We start from the raw sequence: 20,598 nt of genomic DNA, 5'->3' as shown, positions 1-20,598 counted from the left end.
CTGGTTCGTCCACAACTGGAGTATTGTGTCCAGTTCTGGGCACCGCACTTTAGGAAAGATGTGAAAGCCTTAGAGAAGGCACAGAAGAGATTTACTAGAATGAGTCCAGGGATGAGGGACTTCAGTTACATGGATAGACTGGAGAAGCTGGGGTTGTTCTCCTTAGAGCAGAGAAGGTTAAGAGGAGATTTGATAGAAGTGTTCAAAATCATGAAGGATTTGGATAAAGTAAAGAGAAATTGTTCCCATTGGCAGAAGGGTCAAGAACCAGAGGATTTCAGCAAAAGAAGTAAAGGCGACATGAGGAAAAACGTAGTTATGATCTGGACTGTGCTGCCTGAAAGGGTGTTGGAAGCAGATTCAATCGTGGCTTTCAAAAAGGAATTGGATAAATACTTGAAGGGAAAAAATTTGCAGGGCTATCGGGAAAGAGCAGGGGAATGGGACTAACTGGATTGCTCTTACAAAGAGCCGGTATGGGCTCAATGGGCCGAATGGCCTCCTTCTGTGCTGTAACCATTCTATGATTCTATGAATTAAAGCAATACTGAGCAATATATTCTAAATGTAGAGCAGTGCAAGGAAGTGAAAAATACAATCAACCAACCATTATTTGGTGGCATGCGATTAAGAATAACGAAGTATCTGAATGTTGACCTTTTTCCTCTTTAAACGCACAATTTTTTTTTACAAATCAAAACACCTCAATAAAAAGCATTCTCCCAGGGGAGAGGGTGAAGGAATGATGCAGGAATAAAAAGGGGGGCAGGAGGGGGAAGGGGTGGGCACATATTAGAAAGGCCCCATGTTGGTTCTCTGCTCTTACCTCCACTCACTCTGCACATTACTGGAGACATTTTGGAACTGCAGCAATCTCACGAGACTTGCCCGCAATGAAGACCCAGAGACGATTTCGAGACCTGGTGGCACTGTAATTTCAAATAGGAATGTCCAGTAGGCCATCAGGTCTGATTTGTACAGGGAGAATCTCAAGATATTTTAGTAATATATGCATTTAAAAATAACACTTCTCCAGATCAAAGAAAACTGACTTATTTTCACACACAGCCAATTGCCAGGAGAAATTCTATGTAATAACACTATCCAGGGGAAGCATTAAAGCTTCAATTGTCAACTCTAAACCCTGCAAAATTTAATGGTCTCCAACTCAACTTTCAAAAGATAAAATATATTTACTTCACCTTGCCCTCTCTCCTCCGAGTTCACTGCCCTCCTGTGCTCCCGGAACCCCTCCTTCTGTATAAACTCTCCGAACCCATATTCACAGCCACCCCCTCAACCTTGCCATCTCACCTGGCCTGTCTATTCCCATCATCTCAATCAGAGGCGAGGCCATCTCTGTTCCTTGTATTCCTCACCACTCACATCACCCTTCCCCCTTCCAACCCCACTTCCTTCTGTGTCTGCCCCTGGAAAAAACTTTCCTCAAGTCACTTACAACTAGCATTGGGGCCAGGAAGTAGAAAGTCCTACAAGGGAGGGGGCGGTACTGGACCTAATTCTAGGGAATGTGGCCGGCCAAGTGGAAGAAGTGCTAGTAGGTGAGCACTTTGGTGATAGTGACGATAATTTGGTGAGAATTAAGGTGGTCATGGAAAAGGACAGGGAGGGGCCGGAAATAAAGGTTCTAAATTGGGGGAAGGCCGATTTTAATAGGATAAGGCAGGATCTGGCCAAAATGGACTGGGATCAGCTGCTTGTAGGAAAATCCGCATCGGAGCAATGGGAGTCTTTCAGAAGGGAGATTGAGACCATACAATGGCAACATGTTCCCGTAAAGGTCAAGGGTGGTTCCAAGAACTCCAGGGAACCTTGGATGTCAGGGGATATACGAGAATGGATTAGGAAAAAAAGGAGGGCTTTTGGCAGATACAAAAGGCTAAAGACGGAGGAAGCCCTAGAGGAGTACAAAAAGTGCAGGGGGATACTTAAAAAAGAAATTAGGAGATCAAGGAGGGGCCATGAAATAACACTGGCGAGCAAAATAAAGGAAAATCCTAAGATGTTTTATAAGTATATTAAGGGTAAGAGGATGACTAGGGAAAAAATAGGGCCCATTAGGGACAAAAATGGCAATCTGTGTGTGGAGCCGGCAGATGTAGGAGGGGTTCTAAATGAATTTTTTGCATCTGTTTTCACTATGGAGAAGGACGATGTAGACATAGAAATACGGCAGGGGGACTGTGATATACTCGAACATATTAACATCGAGCGGGAGGAGGTATTGGCGGTTTTAGCAGGCCTAAAAATGTATAAATCCCCAGGCCCGGACGAAATGTATCCCAGGCTACTGTGTGAGGCAAAGGAGGAGATTGCGGGGGCTCTAACACATATATTCAGAACCTCTCTGGCCACAGGGGATGTGCCAGAGGACTGGAGAACCGCTAATGTAATACCATTATTCAAGAAGGGGAGTAGGGAAAAACCGGGGAACTACAGGCCAGTGAGCCTAACATCAGTGGTAGGAAAATTATTGGAAAAAATTCTGAAGGACAAAATTAGTCTCCACTTGGAGAAGCAAGGATTAATCAGGGAAAGTCAACATGGCTTTGTCAAGGGAAGATCATGTCTGACTAATTTGATTGAATTTTTTGAGGGGGTGACTAGGCGTGTGGATGAGGGTAACGCAGTGGATGTGGTATACATGGATTTCAGTAAGGCCTTCGATAAAGTCCCCCACAGGAGACTGGTCAAGAAGGTACGAGCCCATGGAATCCAGGGTGCCTTGGCACTTTGGATACAAAACTGGCTTAGTGGCAGAAGGCAGAGGGTGATGGTCGAAGGTTGTTTTTGTGACTGGAAGCCTGTGGCCAGTGGGGTACCACAGGGATCGGTGCTGGGTCCCTTGCTGTTTGTGGTCTACATTAATGACTTGGATATGAATGTAAAAGGTATGATCAGTAAGTTCGCTGATGATACAAAAATTGGTAGGGTGGTAAATAGCGAGGAGGATAGCCTCAGTCTGCAGGACGATATAGATGGGTTTGTCAGATGGGCGGAACAGTGGCAAATGGAATTTAACCCGGAAAAGTGCGAGGTGATGCACTTTGGAGGGACTAACAAGGCAAGGGAATACACAATGAATGGGAGGACCCTAGGCAAGACAGAGGGTCAGAGGGATCTTGGTGTGCAAGTTCACAGATCCCTGAAGGCGGCGGAACAGGTAGATAAGGTGGTAAAGAAGGCATATGGGATACTTGCCTTTATTAGCCGAGGCATAGAATATAAGAGCAAGGAGGTTATGATGGAGCTGTATAAAACACTGGTTAGGCCACAGCTGGAGTACTGTGTGCAGTTCTGGTCGCCACACTACAGGAAGGATGTGATCGCTTTGGAGAGGGTGCAGAGGAGATTCACCAGGATGTTACCAGGGCTGGAGCGCTTCAGCTATGAAGAGAGACTGGGAAGATTGGGTTTGTTTTCCTTGGAGCAGAGGAGGCTGAGGGGGGACATGATTGAGGTGTACAAAATTATGAGGGGCACAGATAGGATGGATACTAAGGAGCTTTTTCCCTTCGTTGAGGGTACTATAACAAGGGGACATAGATTCAAGGTAAAAGGCGGGAGGTTTAGAGGGGATTTGAGAAAGAACTTTTTCACCCAGAGGGTGGTTGGAGTCTGGAACTCACTGCCTGAAAGGGTTGTGGAGGCAGGAACCCTCACAACATTCAAGAAGCATTTGGATGAGCACTTGAAATGCCATAGCATACAAGGCTACGGACCAAATGCTGGAATATGGGATTAGAGTAGACAGGGCTGATGGCCGGCGCGGACACGATGGGCCGAAGGGCCTCTATCCGTGCTGTATAACTCTATGACTCTATGAAGGGAAGTTAGCTGGTCAGCAGTTTAGATGGAATAGATTGAGACTGCAGGAGGTGGGTCTCATGGACAAGATGAGTTTGAAGAGGAAATGAGAGGGGATGGGAGGGCCCCCCCTGGTCACTGTCTCAGGCTGATCCAGACTATTCGCAACCTCAGTATCCTATTTGACCCTGTGCTGAGCTTCCAACCCCATATCCTCTCCATCATAAAGACTGCCTACTTCCACCTCCATAACATTTCCCATCTAGCTCCTGCCTCATCTTATCTGCTGCTGAAACCCTCATCCCATGCTTTAGTTATCTCCGGATTCGACAATTCCAATGCTGTCCTGGCCGGCCTCCCATCTTCCACCCTCTATAAATTTGAGCTCATCCAAAACTCTGCTGTCCGTATCCTAACTCGCACCAAGTCCCGTTCACACGTCACCCCTCTGCTCGCTGACCTACATTGGCTCCCAGTCCACCAACGTCTTAATTTTAACATTATCCTCCTCTTATTCAAATTCCTCCATGGCCTCGCCCTTCCCTATCTCTGTAACCTCCTCCAGTCCCACAACCCTGCAGAAACTCTGCGTTCCTCAAACTCTGGCCTCTTGTGCATCCCCGATTTCCTTTGCCGCACCATTGGCTGCTGTGCCTTCAACAGCCTAGGCCCTCAACTCTGAAATTCCCTCCCTAAACCTCTCTACCTCTCTCTCCCCCTTCAAGACCCTCCTTAAACCCTACCTCATTGACCAAGATTTTAGTCACCCGTCCTAATATCTCCTTCTTAGGCTCAGTGTCAATTTTTCTCTGATTACACTCCTGTGAAGTGCCTTGGGACGTTTTACTACATTAAAGGCGCTATATAAATGCAAGTTGTTCTAGTAGGTTTCCTATATTTTAAATCAATGAAATAAGTTTTGTCACTGGCTATTAGATCTAGTGAACAGGATTGATATTGCATTTGAGTTCATGGTATATTTTTAGACGCACAAACCTATATTAAAAAACCAAATTGATATGATGGGAGTTAATTTCATTTCTAGTATTTGCAGCAAAGCTTTTTGTTTATGGACTGAATACAGTGTCACATTGTGTAAATATATACATTTTTATGAGCGAAAGCAGCAAACAATCCATATTTAGTTCTGTTACACATAAATAGCAATCCAACCCAGCATGTTAATATGCATGTTTTTTTTAAAAAAGAGAATCATTCTTCATTCCTCCTAACAAAAAATACAAAGCAATGTAGACTTCAATGCACTTACCAGGCCGAGCAGCAATTAAGTGTGTCGTCCTGTTGGGATCTTTGGGATTCAAAGATAACGTTTTGTTAACCTTGGCTCCAAGTGCAGTGGCATGATACCACTCTCTTGTCTTTTCTATCGGGTAGTTTGTGGGGTAGAGTCCACTGAATATTATTGTTGTGCCTTCAAGTGCCTTGCTCTTCAGCTCTGGGACGATTTTACGCAGATCAGGCACTTGTCTCTCCTTTTTAAGGTACTTCTCATACTGGGCATAATACTCTGTGTGGACTTGGACCAGGATGGTTTCCAAGTATATCAAATGGTCATCTTCATCTTGGTCCTCCTCTTCCACGTCCATGCTCTGGTCCAGAGACTCGCCCATTGTTACTCCGGACTGTTCACTGTTTTGAGACTCTGTTTCTGCTTCTTTCTTATCAGTGCATCCATTTCCTACATCACCAAGCGAGTCTTGATCATCATCCGCCTCGGGTCCCTGGTCAGTGCTTTTATCCTGCGACTCTGACTCTGGCAAATCAACCACCTTTTCCTTCTCCTTGTCCAAGTGGTTAAGTTTTGCTTCCGTTTGCACGTTTCCCCCTTTTCGTTGTTTCCTTGACTTCTTCTCATTCAAATTTTTTTGCTCTTTTTCGATATCTAAGCTCGAGGTGGGGGAGGGTGAAGTGGAAGCTCTTTTCTCCTCCTGTGATTCACTGTCACTGTCGCTTGACAAATCAAAATCGAGCTCACTACTAACCTGAGTTAACTGACTTTCACCTTCTTTGCCAGATTGTTCCATGTTACTTTCTGCCGTTGTGGTACCACACTCAAATGAGCGTTCGGATTCTTTTGCTTTCACAGAAGCATCAGTAATAGCAGTTTTTGTGTTAGAAACATTGGCATCACATAAAGGTATCCTTTCATTTATTTTATCATGTGAAGCCTTTGTACCAGGACCACATTTTAAAGATTCAGCACATTTAAAAGATTCCTCACTTAGAACACTCCTGCTACCATTTTGTTTTTTGGAACATTCCCCGAGACCATTACTCTGCTCTTTTGCCTCAGATTCTTCATTACACCGGTTGGTCGTACTGACAGCGTCGGTGGAAGTGGTTGCTGGCTGCTCCAACCCTTCTGTGGGCTTTGAAGAATGGTTTACTGCAGAACAGATCGGGAGAGAACAAAATTAGAACCCAATTACTAATTTTCAGCTCAAACATTGATTCTTCAGCAGAAATCACAGCGCACTAAAAGGCTTAAGAATGTCTAGAGGCTTTTCAGTAAACCAGGTTACCCGTGACATAGTGCAGTAAGTTAAGACAAGGCGTGGAATCAAACTTGAGCTTCAAAACTGTGGCAACCTACATAAATAAAGCTTTTTTGTTCATTTTCTGGGATCGTAGGAACAGAAGCAGGCCATTTGGCCCCTCGAGCCTGTTCCGCCATTCAATTAGATCATGGCTGATCAGTATCTTAAACTCCATCTACCTACTTTGGTTCCGTATCCCTTAATACCCTTGCCTAACAAAAATCTATCACCGATCAATGTTAGAACATGAGAATCATCCAACTTTTTCCTGTATTAGCTTTTAAACATTACTGAACATTTTCCACTTTTCCTCATTTTCTTAACTTTCTCTCACCCCAATATTTTTATTCTTTTTCAAAGGGGAAGGCAACCACAGAAGTTGAGCAGCTGCAGCTAGGAGAAGGTGCCAGAGCCTCCAAGTGATTGGAAGTATTTGGAGATATTATAGCATGGTTCCATTACAATCTTTCTCTCCCCCTTCTAGGATATTCATCCACTGCTGAAATTGTCCCACACAACACTGCCCTATTTCCCCTCTTTTCCCAAAATATTTTCAGTCCTCAAAATGTAACAAAAATATCCCATCTGTACATTACATCACATATTTACAAGGAAATTGTAACCTATCTAATTAAGATTTTTAAAACTAATATATTAGATTGTTTTCTCCTCATTAACAAAGTAGATTATAAAAGGTGTCTGGTTGGTTGGTCAACCAGTCAGTCAAGGGTGATTTGAGGAAAAAGAAGTATTCTTAACATGAGAGAGAAAAGGGACAACAAAGGAGGAAAGCTTGTCTTCGGAGGACACTGATGGTCCAAAAGAATGGAAAGAAAAGAGAACGGGGAATTTGTGTAAATAAAGAAGACACCATTTCCCATGTGTCCTTAATAGGTGGCCTTTCTAGAGAGTGGCATGGGTATGTCAATCCATCAGAGATATTTTTCAAGGGGGAAATCACATCTACAGCAACTTCCCCAGGTTAAGACTAAGCAAACAACACTGCAACGTACTGCAGCTGAAAGACTGCCCAACAACAAGCCAACCTGCTCCCACCCCATTGCCAACAATACTGAACGTGCCACTAAAAAAACGAATGGAATTAACCTGGGGTGACGTTCCCTCTAATAAGCCTGGGGTTCCTTCCTGTCATAAAGCTCCTATCTTGACACCTCCATTCAATACCATCACAGGAAAATGGAATTCCCAGGTAGAGAATTACTGGTAGAAATGTATGCCATATAAATCCGGCGACACAGTGTATCACATCTCGGTACACTAAGCCTTTTTTTATGTAAGATAAAGCTGTTTATTGTTTCACAGTTTTGAAGCTCAAGTTTTATTCCACCTCTTGTCTTAACTTACTGCACAATTTGTTTAAAAGGACACACTATTGTACACAATGTCACATCCAAACAGAAAACTTGGGAATTCACAGATTCAGCATTTCAAGAATCTTTGACCCACATTGCTTGCTGACGTACATCAGTGAAACTAAGTCGCAATCATGGATTTGGTCATGGTCATGGATTTAACTGCAGGCCTGTCTATCGCTCAAAATCACCTGTATAAAATTAGGAATTCAAGTTTGCGTTACATTGTTAAATACAGCAAGTCAGCAATGGAGAAAGAAAAATGGATAAATTGGCAGAGTTTGATGCTATGACCCATTGTTAAGTATCATGGACAAACTACAACCCAGTGTGCCCAGAAGTCTCAACTGAAAAAGGGTTCATGGATGCACCAATCCCTCTGCCCTTTGCATTTTCATTATTTACAACATTTTCTTTTGATTCACTTGTCAATACAATAGGCAGACTGCAGGATTCTGTTACATCACTCTCTTGTTAAGTAGCCTAATTCCACCACTCTCCATGTGGCTGAAACAAAATTCAATATATCCAGTACGAGACAGGTTAAGAAGAAAATTGATGCACTGCATTTTTGCAGCTAATGAAGGTGCAAAGCAGTGAACAAATATTTCTTCTGTTAAGACAGGAGGAGAAAAAATTAAATTCATGGGCAGTTCTGGATGATACAGTGACTGGTCTTTTTACCTCTGGAACCAAAGTTTAAATTTAATCCTGAAAATAAAGAACATTTATACAGCACATTACCACACCTGAAGAACATTCCGAAGCCTTTCTTTTGAAATGCAGTCATTGCTGCAGGCAAACGAGGTAGCCAATTTATGCAAAGTAAAGTCCCACAAACAGTAAATTAATAAATGGCCAGATAAACTGTTTTTATTTGAGGGGGAAAGGGGGGGGGGGGGTGGGTAGTGCTGTTGGTTGAGGGAACAATGTTAGCCAGAAAACCATAGGAAATCTCTGCTCGTCTTCAAATAAAGCAATGGGATCTTTTACACCCACCTGACGATCAAAGTTTCCCCTTTTTTGCCGGCTGTAAGAATAAGTGAAAAGAGTTTGTGAAGTCTCAATCCACTTTGTGCAGAGATCCAAAATTGGGCTGAAAGATTAGAGTCCGAAAGATGGTTGCTGGAGTGCTACTTCTGGTAATTTATTAGAGCAGTGTGAAGAGAATTTATTCTGCATGTCCCACACACGTTCAATGGAGCCAACAGTGTGCAAAAGTAGGGAAGTGCACCATGTCGCAGCACTGGTAAACCTCAACTTGACGAGCAATAAATATATCCTAGCTATTAACAACAACAACTTGCATTAATATAGTACCTGTAATATAATAAAACGCCCCAAGGTGCAACACAGGAGCATTATCAAACAAAATTTGACACCAAGCCACATAAAGGAGTTATTAGGACAGGTGACTGGTCAAAGAGGTAGGTTTTAAGGAGCATTTTAAAGGAGGGGAGAGTGGTGGCGAGGCGGAGAGGTTTAGGGAATACACAGTAATGTCACATTATTTTTTTCTGACCTGGAGTTAGAAATTTTCAAGCACCTCCCAACCTGGTATCTTCCCTCATTGAACAGCAATTGAAGTCTGATTGGCCGCAAGACTATTAGAGTCCATTGTCTTAAATGGAAAGGCCAGTTTAAACACAGCATCCACCTCATCAGAAGAACAGTGTGCATTACAGGGTGGAACATTACCACCATCCGATTTAGCATAAGCAATGCCACAGAGATCCCATATAGAGACGGAGAGGCATAAACAGGCACAACGGACTGAATTCCCCTGATGGCTGAGTGGGCAATGGCATGGCCTGGCATGGTACTGAACCATACAGGCCTGAAGCTCAAAAGATCCATTCTTGGTCTGTGCTGAATTAGCTGATCTCAGCCAAGTCAGCAGCATGGGCATAACAAATAAACCAAACGTAAGCCAGTGCTAAGAAAGAAATTCTTATTAAGATACTACAGAGAGCAAAATTTAAATACACTCAAGTATTGAGTCATGTGAACACGTTTGTTTGGCAATTGAATATTCAGTCACGGAAATGATTGCATTCAAAAATAATTAAAAGCATCTCAATTGCACAATTTGCTTTTTATACAGACGACACCCAATAGGGAACTGTAGACTTGTGTTCCATGAATAAGAGAAATCTGACAACTCAAGCAAATTATTAAATATATCCCCCGCTCCCACAAATTGAATAAAGTTCATCGTCTATAGGTTGCATTAAGCAGCTAATGATATATATTACCACTTAGCACTGCTGCCACAGCACTTCACATGACGGGAAGTCACATCAGCAATTCAGACATGGGTGGGGTGGGGGAGAAAGAGATAGATGAGAGAAAAATCTATACTGTAAGGATGCCCCCAATTGGCCCACACATGTAAAGCACTTTCAAGATAGCACTGTTTGATAATCCTGCTTGTAGCATGACCTTCATTGTCTGTGGTTAGAGACGAAGGCTCTATAAGGCAGCCTGAGTGTTCCTGCTGCCATCCTCCCATTCTTCATTCTCCTTGAATTTAGATGAATGCCGTAAACTGATGACATCATAAGCCCATCCAGGGAAGCAGCCATTGCCCCGCATGATTCTACACTGGTGGATACATACCATGCTCAAGTGGAAATAAAGAAGAAACTCCTTTTCCGGTCTTAACAAGCACAAAGTTGTGCCCAAGGGCCCAAATGGCAACCGGGGCACAGCTGATGATTCCGTCTGCTATGGGAATCCCAGCGACTCAGCAGAATTGTATTGCACTCCTTATATTGAAGCTACTGCGTTGGTCAATGGTGAAAGGGATGAAGGTGTTGTTGGCCTTACTAAATAATGCACATGTAACCATTATACATCTGTGGGCAGCACACCGGCCGATACTGCAGATGTCCCCAGTGGTACCTTGAAAGTAATATTGAGGCACATACTGAATTTGACAGCCACCATACGAATGTTGCATGTTATGCAGAGATCTTTGTGAAGGATATGGCACAGCTCTGTCAATGCTTCCCTGCTAAGCCTCAACCCCCTTAGACACATCTCTACTGTCGTTACTAGGTAGCAGTGCCTGGTAGCAGAGCTGCAAAACATGACAGTATGCTACACCTGCCACCTGATATCGTGGTTTTTCTGATTCGCCTGTGACAGGTGCAGCGCTAATGGAGCAGTTCCTGTAGTGACCGGACACCTACAAAGTGGAAGGAACACTTCAACCTACTTACCTTTAAATGAAGAATCCAGTGTTGCTCTTGCAGCCATTCTCCCTTAACATCTGTTCCATCTGAGGGATGAATGCATCGCGCCAGGGACCTATTCCTAACACGTTACACATGATTTCCCAGTCAACAGTTTGACTCGACCCCCAATCTTTCCCTACTTGCAGGGAAGCCCCTTTTATTCTCTTGGTGAACTTCCTTCCCACCTAAAGCACCCCGTCTGAGACTGAGTACCACAGCATATGTCACCAGGTGCAATTCGCTTTTTCAAGAATTGGCAAAGAGACACACATCATCAAGTACGATTGGCCACAGGCACATAAATCAGGAGTTACGCAGACAGGAGTGCATTACACTGGTAATAGGAGTGGTTCATCCTCAGTAAACCACCCATCACAGATGTGTGCTCAGTTTATACGACAGATCACAAACAAAAAGGTTCAACTCATTTTTACCCTTTTTTTTGTTCAATTCAACCAGCTGTACCGGCACAGTTTTATTGAGGGGCTGTGGAGAGGCTTGCATAGTAACGCCAGGTGAAATATCCTGTAATCCAGGAACAAACTTGTGAAAAGGGGGTTAAAATTAATGAAATCATAGTTACCACCTTGCCCTGTTTTACTTATTTGCAAATAGACATCTGACTTAAATATTGAGCTGTAAATTCCTACTGACCACAGTTTTTGGTCGTACGCAGACCAAATATTGCCTCTTCCACATTTCTCAAGCGACATCACTCATCAAACCTTTTCTGTAAGCTGATATGATTTCATTTATTTAATCACTTTTCACAAGTTGGGTCCAGGACCACTGAAATCAGTGTTCAAAATGTTTAAATAAAAACACACTTTGTGCTTTATGAACTATTAAACCAGTCTTAAGATGACAATTTTTGTTCCATTCTAATGGTGCCTTGATAGAGAAATCAACCAACTAATGCACACAAAAAAAAATCACTGCCTTTACTCAAACTTGTGACACAAATGTCTGCTTAGCAAATAAACCCAAACTTATTGAGGGCTCATTTTACAGCTAATGCCTATGGTATGCTAGCAGCCCAAACACAGGTTTGCACCCATTCTCCATTAACTGCTGACCTCAGCTGCACTGCTCTAAGAAAGCACCAAGCAAAGGCCAGATGCCCAATCAGAAAAAGTACATGGCCACAAATGCTGGCTCAAGAATTCAATTAACACAGTCTCCAAATCACTGTGATATTAAAGGTGCTGCTCTCTTACAGCCTGTCCCAGGTATATACCTTGATTAGCACTCACCCCTCTTTTTCGCTTGTGCATCCCTTGATCCCGGTGGGGCATTGATATCTCCAGTTCCTTGAAAATATGTGTATTTTTTCACCGCTATTAGATTTGGCGCAAACTTCCAAACATCTTCACGATCATCGATGATGCAAACCATTGAGTCACCACATGGGAAGAGATTTCTAAATTGAAAAATAAACAGGTTTCCAAAATATAAATAATACTTTGCAAGATGAAGAGTTATACTCCTCCACTTAAATCCTAATCCCCTTTATAACACTAAATAAATTGGACAGCTCTGCTACATAGAATTTTACAGCACAGAAAGAGGCCATTCGGCACAACAGGTCTATGGCAGTGTTTTTGCCCCACACGAGCCTCCTCCCACTTGTGTACTCAATAACTAAACAAATTGCTTAAAGTTCTTTTATCTTGTGGCTTCCTTAGTTTATCATGTCTTCTGGTTCTCTTACCTTGACTCTGCACAAAATATCTTACTCCATCCAGCTTGCAACATTTTATTAATTTCTAAAAACAAAGGTAGGGCAACTAAAGCCGGAGCTCACTGGATGACAAAAGAGATAGTGAGGAAGATGAAACGAAAAAAAGGGGCGTATGACAGATGTCAGGTTGATAACACAAGTGAGAACCAAGCTGAATATAGAAAGTTCAGAGGGGAAGTGAAAAAGGAAATAAGAGGGGCAAGAGAGAGTATGAGAATAGACTCGCAGCTAACATAAAAGGGAATCCAAAAGTCTTCTACAGGCATGTAAACAGTAAACGGGTAGTAAGAGGAGGGATGGGGCCGATTAGGGACCATAAAGGAGATCTACTCATGGAGGCTGAGAGGATGGCCGAGTACTTTGCATCTGTCTTTACCAACGAAGAAGATGCTGCCAGGGCCTCAGTGAAGGAAGATATAGTTGAGATACTGGATGGGTTAAAAATTGATAAGGAAGAGGTACTAGAAAGGCAGGCTGTACTTAAAGTAGATAAGTCACCATGTCCGGATGGGATGCATCCTAGGTTGCTGAGGGAAGTAAGGGTGGAAACTGGCCATAATCTTCCAAACATCCATAGATACGGGGGGTGGTGCCAGAGGACTGGAGAATTGCAAATGTTACACCCTTGTTCAAAAAAGGATAAATCCAGCAACTATAGGCCAGTCAGTTTAAACTCGGTGGTGGGGAAACTTTTAGAAACGATAATCCAGGACAGAATCAACAGTCACTTGACAAGTGTGGATTGATTAGGGAAAGCCAGCATGGGCCTGTTAAAAGTAAATCGTATTTAACTGACTTGATAGAGTTTTTTGATGAAGTAACAGAGGGTAGATGAGGGCAATGCAGTTGATGTGGCCTTTCAAAAGACGTTTGATAAAGTGCCGCACGGTAGGCTTATCATCAAGATTGCGGCCCATGGAATAAAGGGGGCAGTAGCAACATGGATACAGAATTGGCTAAGGGACAGGAAACAGAGAGTAGTGGTGAACGGTTGTTTTTCAGACTGGAGGGAGGTGTACAGTGGTGTTCCCCAGGGGTTGGTGCCGGGACCACTGCTTTTCTTGATATATATTAATAACTTGGACTTGGATGTACAGGGCACAATTTCAAAATTTGCAGATGACACAAAACTTGGAAGGGTAGTAAACTGTGAGGAGGATAGTGATAGACTTCAAAAGGATACAGACAGGCTGGTGGCATGGGCGGATACGTGGCAGATGAAATTTAATGCAGAAAAATGCGAAGTGATACATTCCGATAGGAAGAACAAGCAGAGGCAATATAAACTAGAGGGCACAACTCTAAAAGGGGCACAGGAACAGAGAGATCCGGGGGTATATGTGCACAAATCGTTGAAGATGGCAGGGCAGGTTGAGAAAGTGATTAAAAAAAGCATGCGGGATCCTGGGCTTTATAAATAGAGGCATAGAGTACAAAAGTATGGAAGTAATGTTGAACCTTTATAAAACACTGGTTTGGCCACAACTGGAGTATTGTGTCCAGTTCTGGGCACCGCACTTTAGGAAAGATGTGAAGGCCTTAGAGAGGGTGCAGAAGAGATTTACTAGAATGATTCCAGGGATGAGGGACTTTAGTTACGTGGATAGACTGCAGTAGCTGGGGTTGTTCTCCTTGGAACAGAGAAGGTTGAGTGGAGACTTGATAGAGGTATTCAAAATCATGAAAGGTCTAGACAGAGTAGATAGAGAGAAACTGTTCCCAATGGTGGAAGGATCAAGAACCAGAGGACATAGCTTTAAGGTGATTGACAAAAGAACCAAAGGTGACATGAGGGAAAACTTTTTTTTTTAAAAACACAGCGAGTGGTTAGGATCTGGAATGCACTGCCTGAGGGGGTGGTGGAGGCAGATTCAATCATGGCCTTCAAAAGGGAACTGGATAAGTACTTGAATGGAAAAAATTTGCAGGGCTACAGGGATAGGGCGGGGGAGTGGGAGCAGCTGGATTGCTCTTGCATAGAGCCGGCGTGGACTCGATGGGCCGAATGGCCTTCTTCCGTGCTGTAACCTTTCTTTGATTTTATGTCCATCCTCACGATGCACCGCCTTCCCAAGCCAATTGAAAAGCAAAAAAACACTTCATTACCCAATCAGATGATTTTTTACCGTCAGCCAAACAGCCTTTTTTTCCTATCTCCAATATTTTTATAACTAACAAACAGGAGTGTTCAAAGAAATTGAAAAAAAAACAATTTTTTTTAATGCCCTCTATGATTTTTCTCCCCGTGTTGCTTGCAGCTGTGTCCAGGAGATTAACCTTCAATTTCTGGAGACTCTAGGACAATCGTGGAGTGATGGCAGCCCTACATCCACGGGAACCTGCTGAGTGTTTCCAGCGTTTTGTGCTTTTCTTTGAGATTTACAGCATTTGCAGTTGTTTTCTTTTTATTCAAGCACTCCTACATCACAGGAATGCCAAGCTTCTCTGTTGTGTCTTGTACTTTAACCCCAATCTCTGAAGAACGCCACTCAAAAGTATGATCTCACCTCCCATTTCTTGCACTCTTGTTGAACTGCTCTGAGCAGATAGGTAAATTTGTGCCATGGACTCACATCCACACAGATCTCCATTCAGACTACCCATGCTCATTTTGCTTACAACCCCTACAGCTCAAAAGGCCAAGATTTTGACCATGGGTTTGGACTAAATTCGATGCCAGGTTCTGCAAATAGAACAGTGAGCTCACCGAACCACAGCATGACAGAGACAGATATGGACAGCCAAATCTGAATCCTTCCAACAAAGGGGAAAAGGGGGAGTGATCAGAGGTTGCTGAGAGAAATGAGTCGGACAAAACTTTTTTAAAAAACAATCACAAGCAATACTTTTTTTAAATGATGCAAAAAGCACTGAAACATACATAACATTGAAACATAACATTTTTGTATTATTTTAGTCATGGTCACAAAAGTCTGAACTTTGTAAATCAACTGATATTTAAAACTCGATCAAGTTGGTAATTTCTTTGCAAGTCAGCTGGATATTTGAGTCATCGTGGAAAACCATCAGCTAATTTAAGAGTTTTCAAATCAAGCTACTGAGAAATCATTACCCACCTGTAGGTTTTCTGTTTGCCCAATAAAGAGTGCAGCAGGGACATAGCCACTTAATTAATCAAAAGCAGAATACTGTGGATGCTGGAAATCTGAAATAAAAACAGAAAATGCTGGAGAAGCTCAGCAAGTCAGGCAGCATCTGTGGAGAAAGAAACAGAGTTAACGTTTCAAGTCGCAGTTCTGACGAAAGGTCTTCGACCTGAAACGTTAACACTGTTTCTTTATCCACAGATGCTGCCTGACTTGCTGAGCTTCTCCAGCATTTTCTGCTTTTATGACCCACTTAATTAAGTCCAGAGAGCTTATGTACATGTTGGCAGAAGCAATGCTTAGGAACCCCCAAGTGTGTGCAGGGGTACTGCTGAAGTTTAACCAGGGTGTGCCTTTGGCTTAGTCGAGGCATTCCTGTCTCTGAGTCAGAAGGTACAGGGTTCGAACCCTGCTCCAGACAGTCCTGGCGAGTGGACTAATTAATTAATTATCCATTTCTGCCACTCAATTCACAATGGTCTTAGGGCAGCTCAACAACACTAACAATACTACCACATCGCATTAAGTGATTTTAAATTAAAATTAAAGGCTGTAAATTCTGAATCGACATCCAGCGGAAAATTCGCATCGGGTGGGTGCCCCCACCCCCTCATCGTACCGGTTGTAGGAGCCCATAAAAGCTTCTCGCCATGTAGGATTACCACCCTATCGGCTGGTATAAAGATGGTTACGGCCATGGAAGGAGCGCTCATGTCACGGCCTGTCAGACCGTTAATCGGCCTGCGAATCCTTCCACTACTGCACTCTGTTCTCCAAGGGAAGAGCGTGAAGATATGAAAACAAACAAAGCAGCTAAAATCTTTCTGCTGTTGTCCAGCTAGGACCATTGCACCCATTAATCCAGGCCCTATGTGAGGGGTTTTAGCAGAGAGGCATGCTCACTATGAGGCCCACTGTCCCTCCAGGGTACTCGGTGACAGGTCAGTGTGGGCTGGAGTCCTCCCTCCCCACAGTTATTTCTCCTTCTTGCAACAAACCTACCTGAGGTTGGTCCATTGCATACCTGGAAGCTCTAGACCAAGAAGGAGAACTGTATGAACACATCGTATATATCACAAACTTAACCTGTATTGGGCTTTGACGTCGTTGGAAAACGATAAGGAAGTCCGAAGATCCCTTCAACCGTTTTCAGAGCGAGCCCAGAAGACTGCGTCCAGCCTGAAGTTGACATCCACCAGAACTTCCGGGTACCAATATGAATCAATATTTGGGACAGGTGCCCTATGTATTTTCCAAACAATGTGTTCAATGCACCTCTTAGCCATGTGAGGCCATAGTACCATGTTTGGGGTCATCCACAAGCATATCCAACTGCTTAGCTCATTGTTCAAGATGGTGAGTAGAGCACTCTAGATCCCGAGGTGATACTGCTAACTACACAGTATCATCTACAAAAAATGATTGCCTGGAACGGACACTCCAAGGCAATCACGTTCACTACATCATTGACAAAGACATCAAATAGGATGAGCAACCGACTGTGGGCATGCTTGCCTCACTCCATTTTTGAGAAAGAAAAAGTGAGTCTCTCATCTACACTAGCACAGATCAAAAGCTAGAGTACACATCCCAGATAAAATCCAAGATGTGGCCTTGTACTCCCAGTTTCATCATGAAGGCCACAGGAGACACTAGTTTGAAAGCCTCAAAAAAAAAAGCACAATGAAAACATGCAAGGGGCATTCGAGTCTTACAATGTTCTGCAATCTCAGATAAAGCCACAACCTGTACTACACACTCCTTACAGGTACCAAATCCTACCTATTCCTTTCTGATTGGCTGTAAAGTATTTTGGGACATCCTGAGGTTGTGAAAGGCACTATATAAATGCAAGTTCTTTGTTTCTTTCTTGATTGTTCCATCATCTTGCGGAGAATCTAACATGCGTGTACTATAAGCCTACAAGGTTCTGACTAGCAGAACACTACAAAAGAGTAACTAGCACTGAGCCTGGCCCTCTACTTATGTAAGGCACACCAGCTGTTCTGCAGCTGCACTTCAACATTCTTCTTCAATCCAAAACATTTGCAGAAATTGTTGAGTGACCAAACTTCAGAAACCGTATCTGCTTCTGAAAATCTCTTCCTTGTATGGATAGGTTCAGCTGGAGCATGCATACTCCCATCCACCACCATAAAGAGCCACTCCCTCCACCACTAGCGTACCATGGCTACAGTGTGTGCTATCTACTAGATGCACTGCAGCAACTAGCCAAGGCTTCTTCGACAGCACCTCCCAAACCCGCGACCTCCACCACCTGGGAGGACAAGGGCAGCAGGTGCATGGGCTCACCACCACCTCAAAGTTCCCCTCCAAGTCACACACCATCCTGACTTGTGCAGGTACCGCCCTTCCTTCATCGTTGCTGGGTCAATAACCTGGAACTCCCTTAGCTAACAGCACTGTGGGAGAACCTTCACCACACGGACTGCAGCGGTTCAAGGCGGCAGCTCACCACCACCTTCTCGAGGGCAATTAGGGATGGGCAATAAATGTTGGCCTTACTAGCGATGCCCATATCCCAAGAATGAATTTTTAAAAAAGCTACAGTTAACCTGCTTAATGGTACCGCAGTACAGTATCCCCAACCCTTTCTCTGCTCCCAGCAAATCACTGGAGTCAAATTCATGAAAAACCATTACGACACTATAAAAAATGGACAAATGCAAAACTGGTCAAATAATAACCAGTTATTTCTCCCCCACAATCTGAATTTGTGTCACTGAGGCATTTTTCAACAAATATAATTTTCCACAATTTCAAAGTTGGTGAATGAAAACATATTTACAATCAACATTGAGCTGGGACATGATTTTTTGATCTACCAGCCACAGAGTATTCCATAATGAATTACAGTTGATTTTTCAAGTAGACTCTATAAATAATCATCATCTTTAACAGTTCCTGAGATTTAATAGATATGCCCCTGCTCTATTTTAATTAGGGAAAACTGGGCTGCTTTCCAGGATATATTTGATGCAGATACTGAAAATTAAAAGCCGTTCGCTCTGTAATTAAATGCAGGAATGAGTTATAAACACTTGCTACAGTACTTACCGTAGATTTCCAGTTTTTGAATATGGATCAATACATTCATCTCTCGATAAAATTCGATGCGAGAAAAGTTTCTTTTCTGGATCCAGAAATCCTTCAATTCAAAAAAAATGTATTAAAAAAAAACCCAAGATGGTTGATTAAACTTAGGGAACATGGATTAAGCAAAAATCACCAGGACTGATCAATTTCAAGTACTACTAAACAATCATTTATAAAACAAGGCTCAAGAGTTAGGACCAAGATCCAAATCAAGGAATAGGAAATTAGATCTTTCACGTTACTTTCCAAATAACTCAATTTTGCCCCATTAGCTTTTAGTCCATGGTGATCAAGATTTAATCCCAGAGATGTAGCACGGGCAGGTCTAAATGCTTTCACTATTGTCTCAGAAGAGTGACCTGCTCTCCCCCACTTCATACCTGTCGTCGGGTGCCAGACTTGCGTTGACCTCAGATATCAAATAGAGGACTGACTGTTAAAGAGAAGGCAAACACAGGAAACTGGCTCCATGCCTACACTCGCTGCAATATGAGGCCTTAATCCAACAGCAAATTTGTAGATCTACTACTTTGTATGCCTATGGTGATTAATTTCTCTACAGTAAAGCTATCTTTAGTTCTCCATATCAATGATGGAATTCACTTGCACTTCCTGTATACAAATGCAAGCAACAGGTTTAGATTTTGGATTCAACTTTGAAAACATCTGTATTTGGAATTCTCAAAGCTAAACACCAAGAAGGGAGGGGGAGCAAAATGGGAAAGAGAATGCAAATTCTCACCGCTACCAATATACTATATTAAAAAAAAGATTTCTGCTGCAGTAGTTTGAGAGTTACAGGTATAAATGGCTGGTAGCTGTCGGCTGATCAAAAACCTCCAGACCTACAAATCAGATTTATGATCCTTCACAGATATGGAGGTGAAGATTCAGAATTAGGTTTTAAAAAAGCATGTTAAAATACAGGTATTCTAACACAAAGATTCTGATAGCACAAAACATTTTAAAACTTTTTTTTTAAATTCTGAAATTGTTTCAACCTTGGATGTGGCCATTCTGCATACAATCACAGAAACAGACATTAAAGTATTAATTATTCAAAAAAAAATGGAAGGGTGATTGGCACTGGGGCCTAAATTACAGATAGAGCATGGTAATGTGCTTAGCTGTTAATAATTTGAAAATTCCAATTAAGCTGAAGATTGCAAACTTTGAGAAATCTAATAATTCAGCAACAATGCAAGTTTGCAACTATTAATTGCCATGAATTAAAACCCACAGACAAAATAACGAAGTCAAGCCAAATGTGGATATGCTCTCCTGAAGAACATTAAAACATAAAGCACTTCTAAATAAAAGAAGACAAATCACTCAGGCAACTGTGACAATGCTTTGACATCCTTCAGTCTGCACTGTGTGTGGGACTGGGTCACATCACAAATATGGTTGGATTTTATATTGGGTCCCTTGCAGAAAGAAATTAGTACAATCTTTCACATACCCAGTAAGGAGTACTTTTGCAAGAGAAATCACTGCAATAATATAGCCAATTTTCTCTGCACTCACACAATACTTTGGGGAACAATCAAATTGCAGTTATCCATGGTTTTCCTCAACACCGTGGATAGCAGATTGCTGTTTTCCAAAAAAAATCCTTTCAACTGAAATGTGAAC

The 20,598-nt window shown here is 42.6% G+C and overlaps 1 protein-coding gene across 2 annotated transcripts in view; it reads right to left on the bottom strand.

The window, feature by feature from the left end:
* The window catches only part of ctdp1 (CTD (carboxy-terminal domain, RNA polymerase II, polypeptide A) phosphatase, subunit 1), a 285,855-nt gene that overhangs the window by 213,136 nt on the left and 52,121 nt on the right, over positions 1 to 20,598 (bottom strand). For both annotated transcript variants that reach the window (XM_067981952.1, XM_067981951.1), the window contains exons 6-8: positions 18,925 to 19,015; positions 12,252 to 12,418; positions 5,099 to 6,235 (exon numbers count right to left, since the gene is read on the bottom strand). In XM_067981952.1, the coding sequence (XP_067838053.1) occupies positions 5,099 to 6,235; positions 12,252 to 12,418; positions 18,925 to 19,015 (1,395 nt within the window). The remainder of the gene's footprint in view (positions 1 to 5,098; positions 6,236 to 12,251; positions 12,419 to 18,924; positions 19,016 to 20,598) is intronic.

The sequence above is a fragment of the Heptranchias perlo genome, chromosome 3 (genome assembly GCF_035084215.1).
Source record: "Heptranchias perlo isolate sHepPer1 chromosome 3, sHepPer1.hap1, whole genome shotgun sequence".
Classification (NCBI taxonomy): domain Eukaryota; kingdom Metazoa; phylum Chordata; class Chondrichthyes; order Hexanchiformes; family Hexanchidae; genus Heptranchias; species Heptranchias perlo.
The sequence above is the reverse complement of the archived record's forward strand: the minus strand, read 5'-3'. Positions and strand labels throughout refer to the sequence as shown.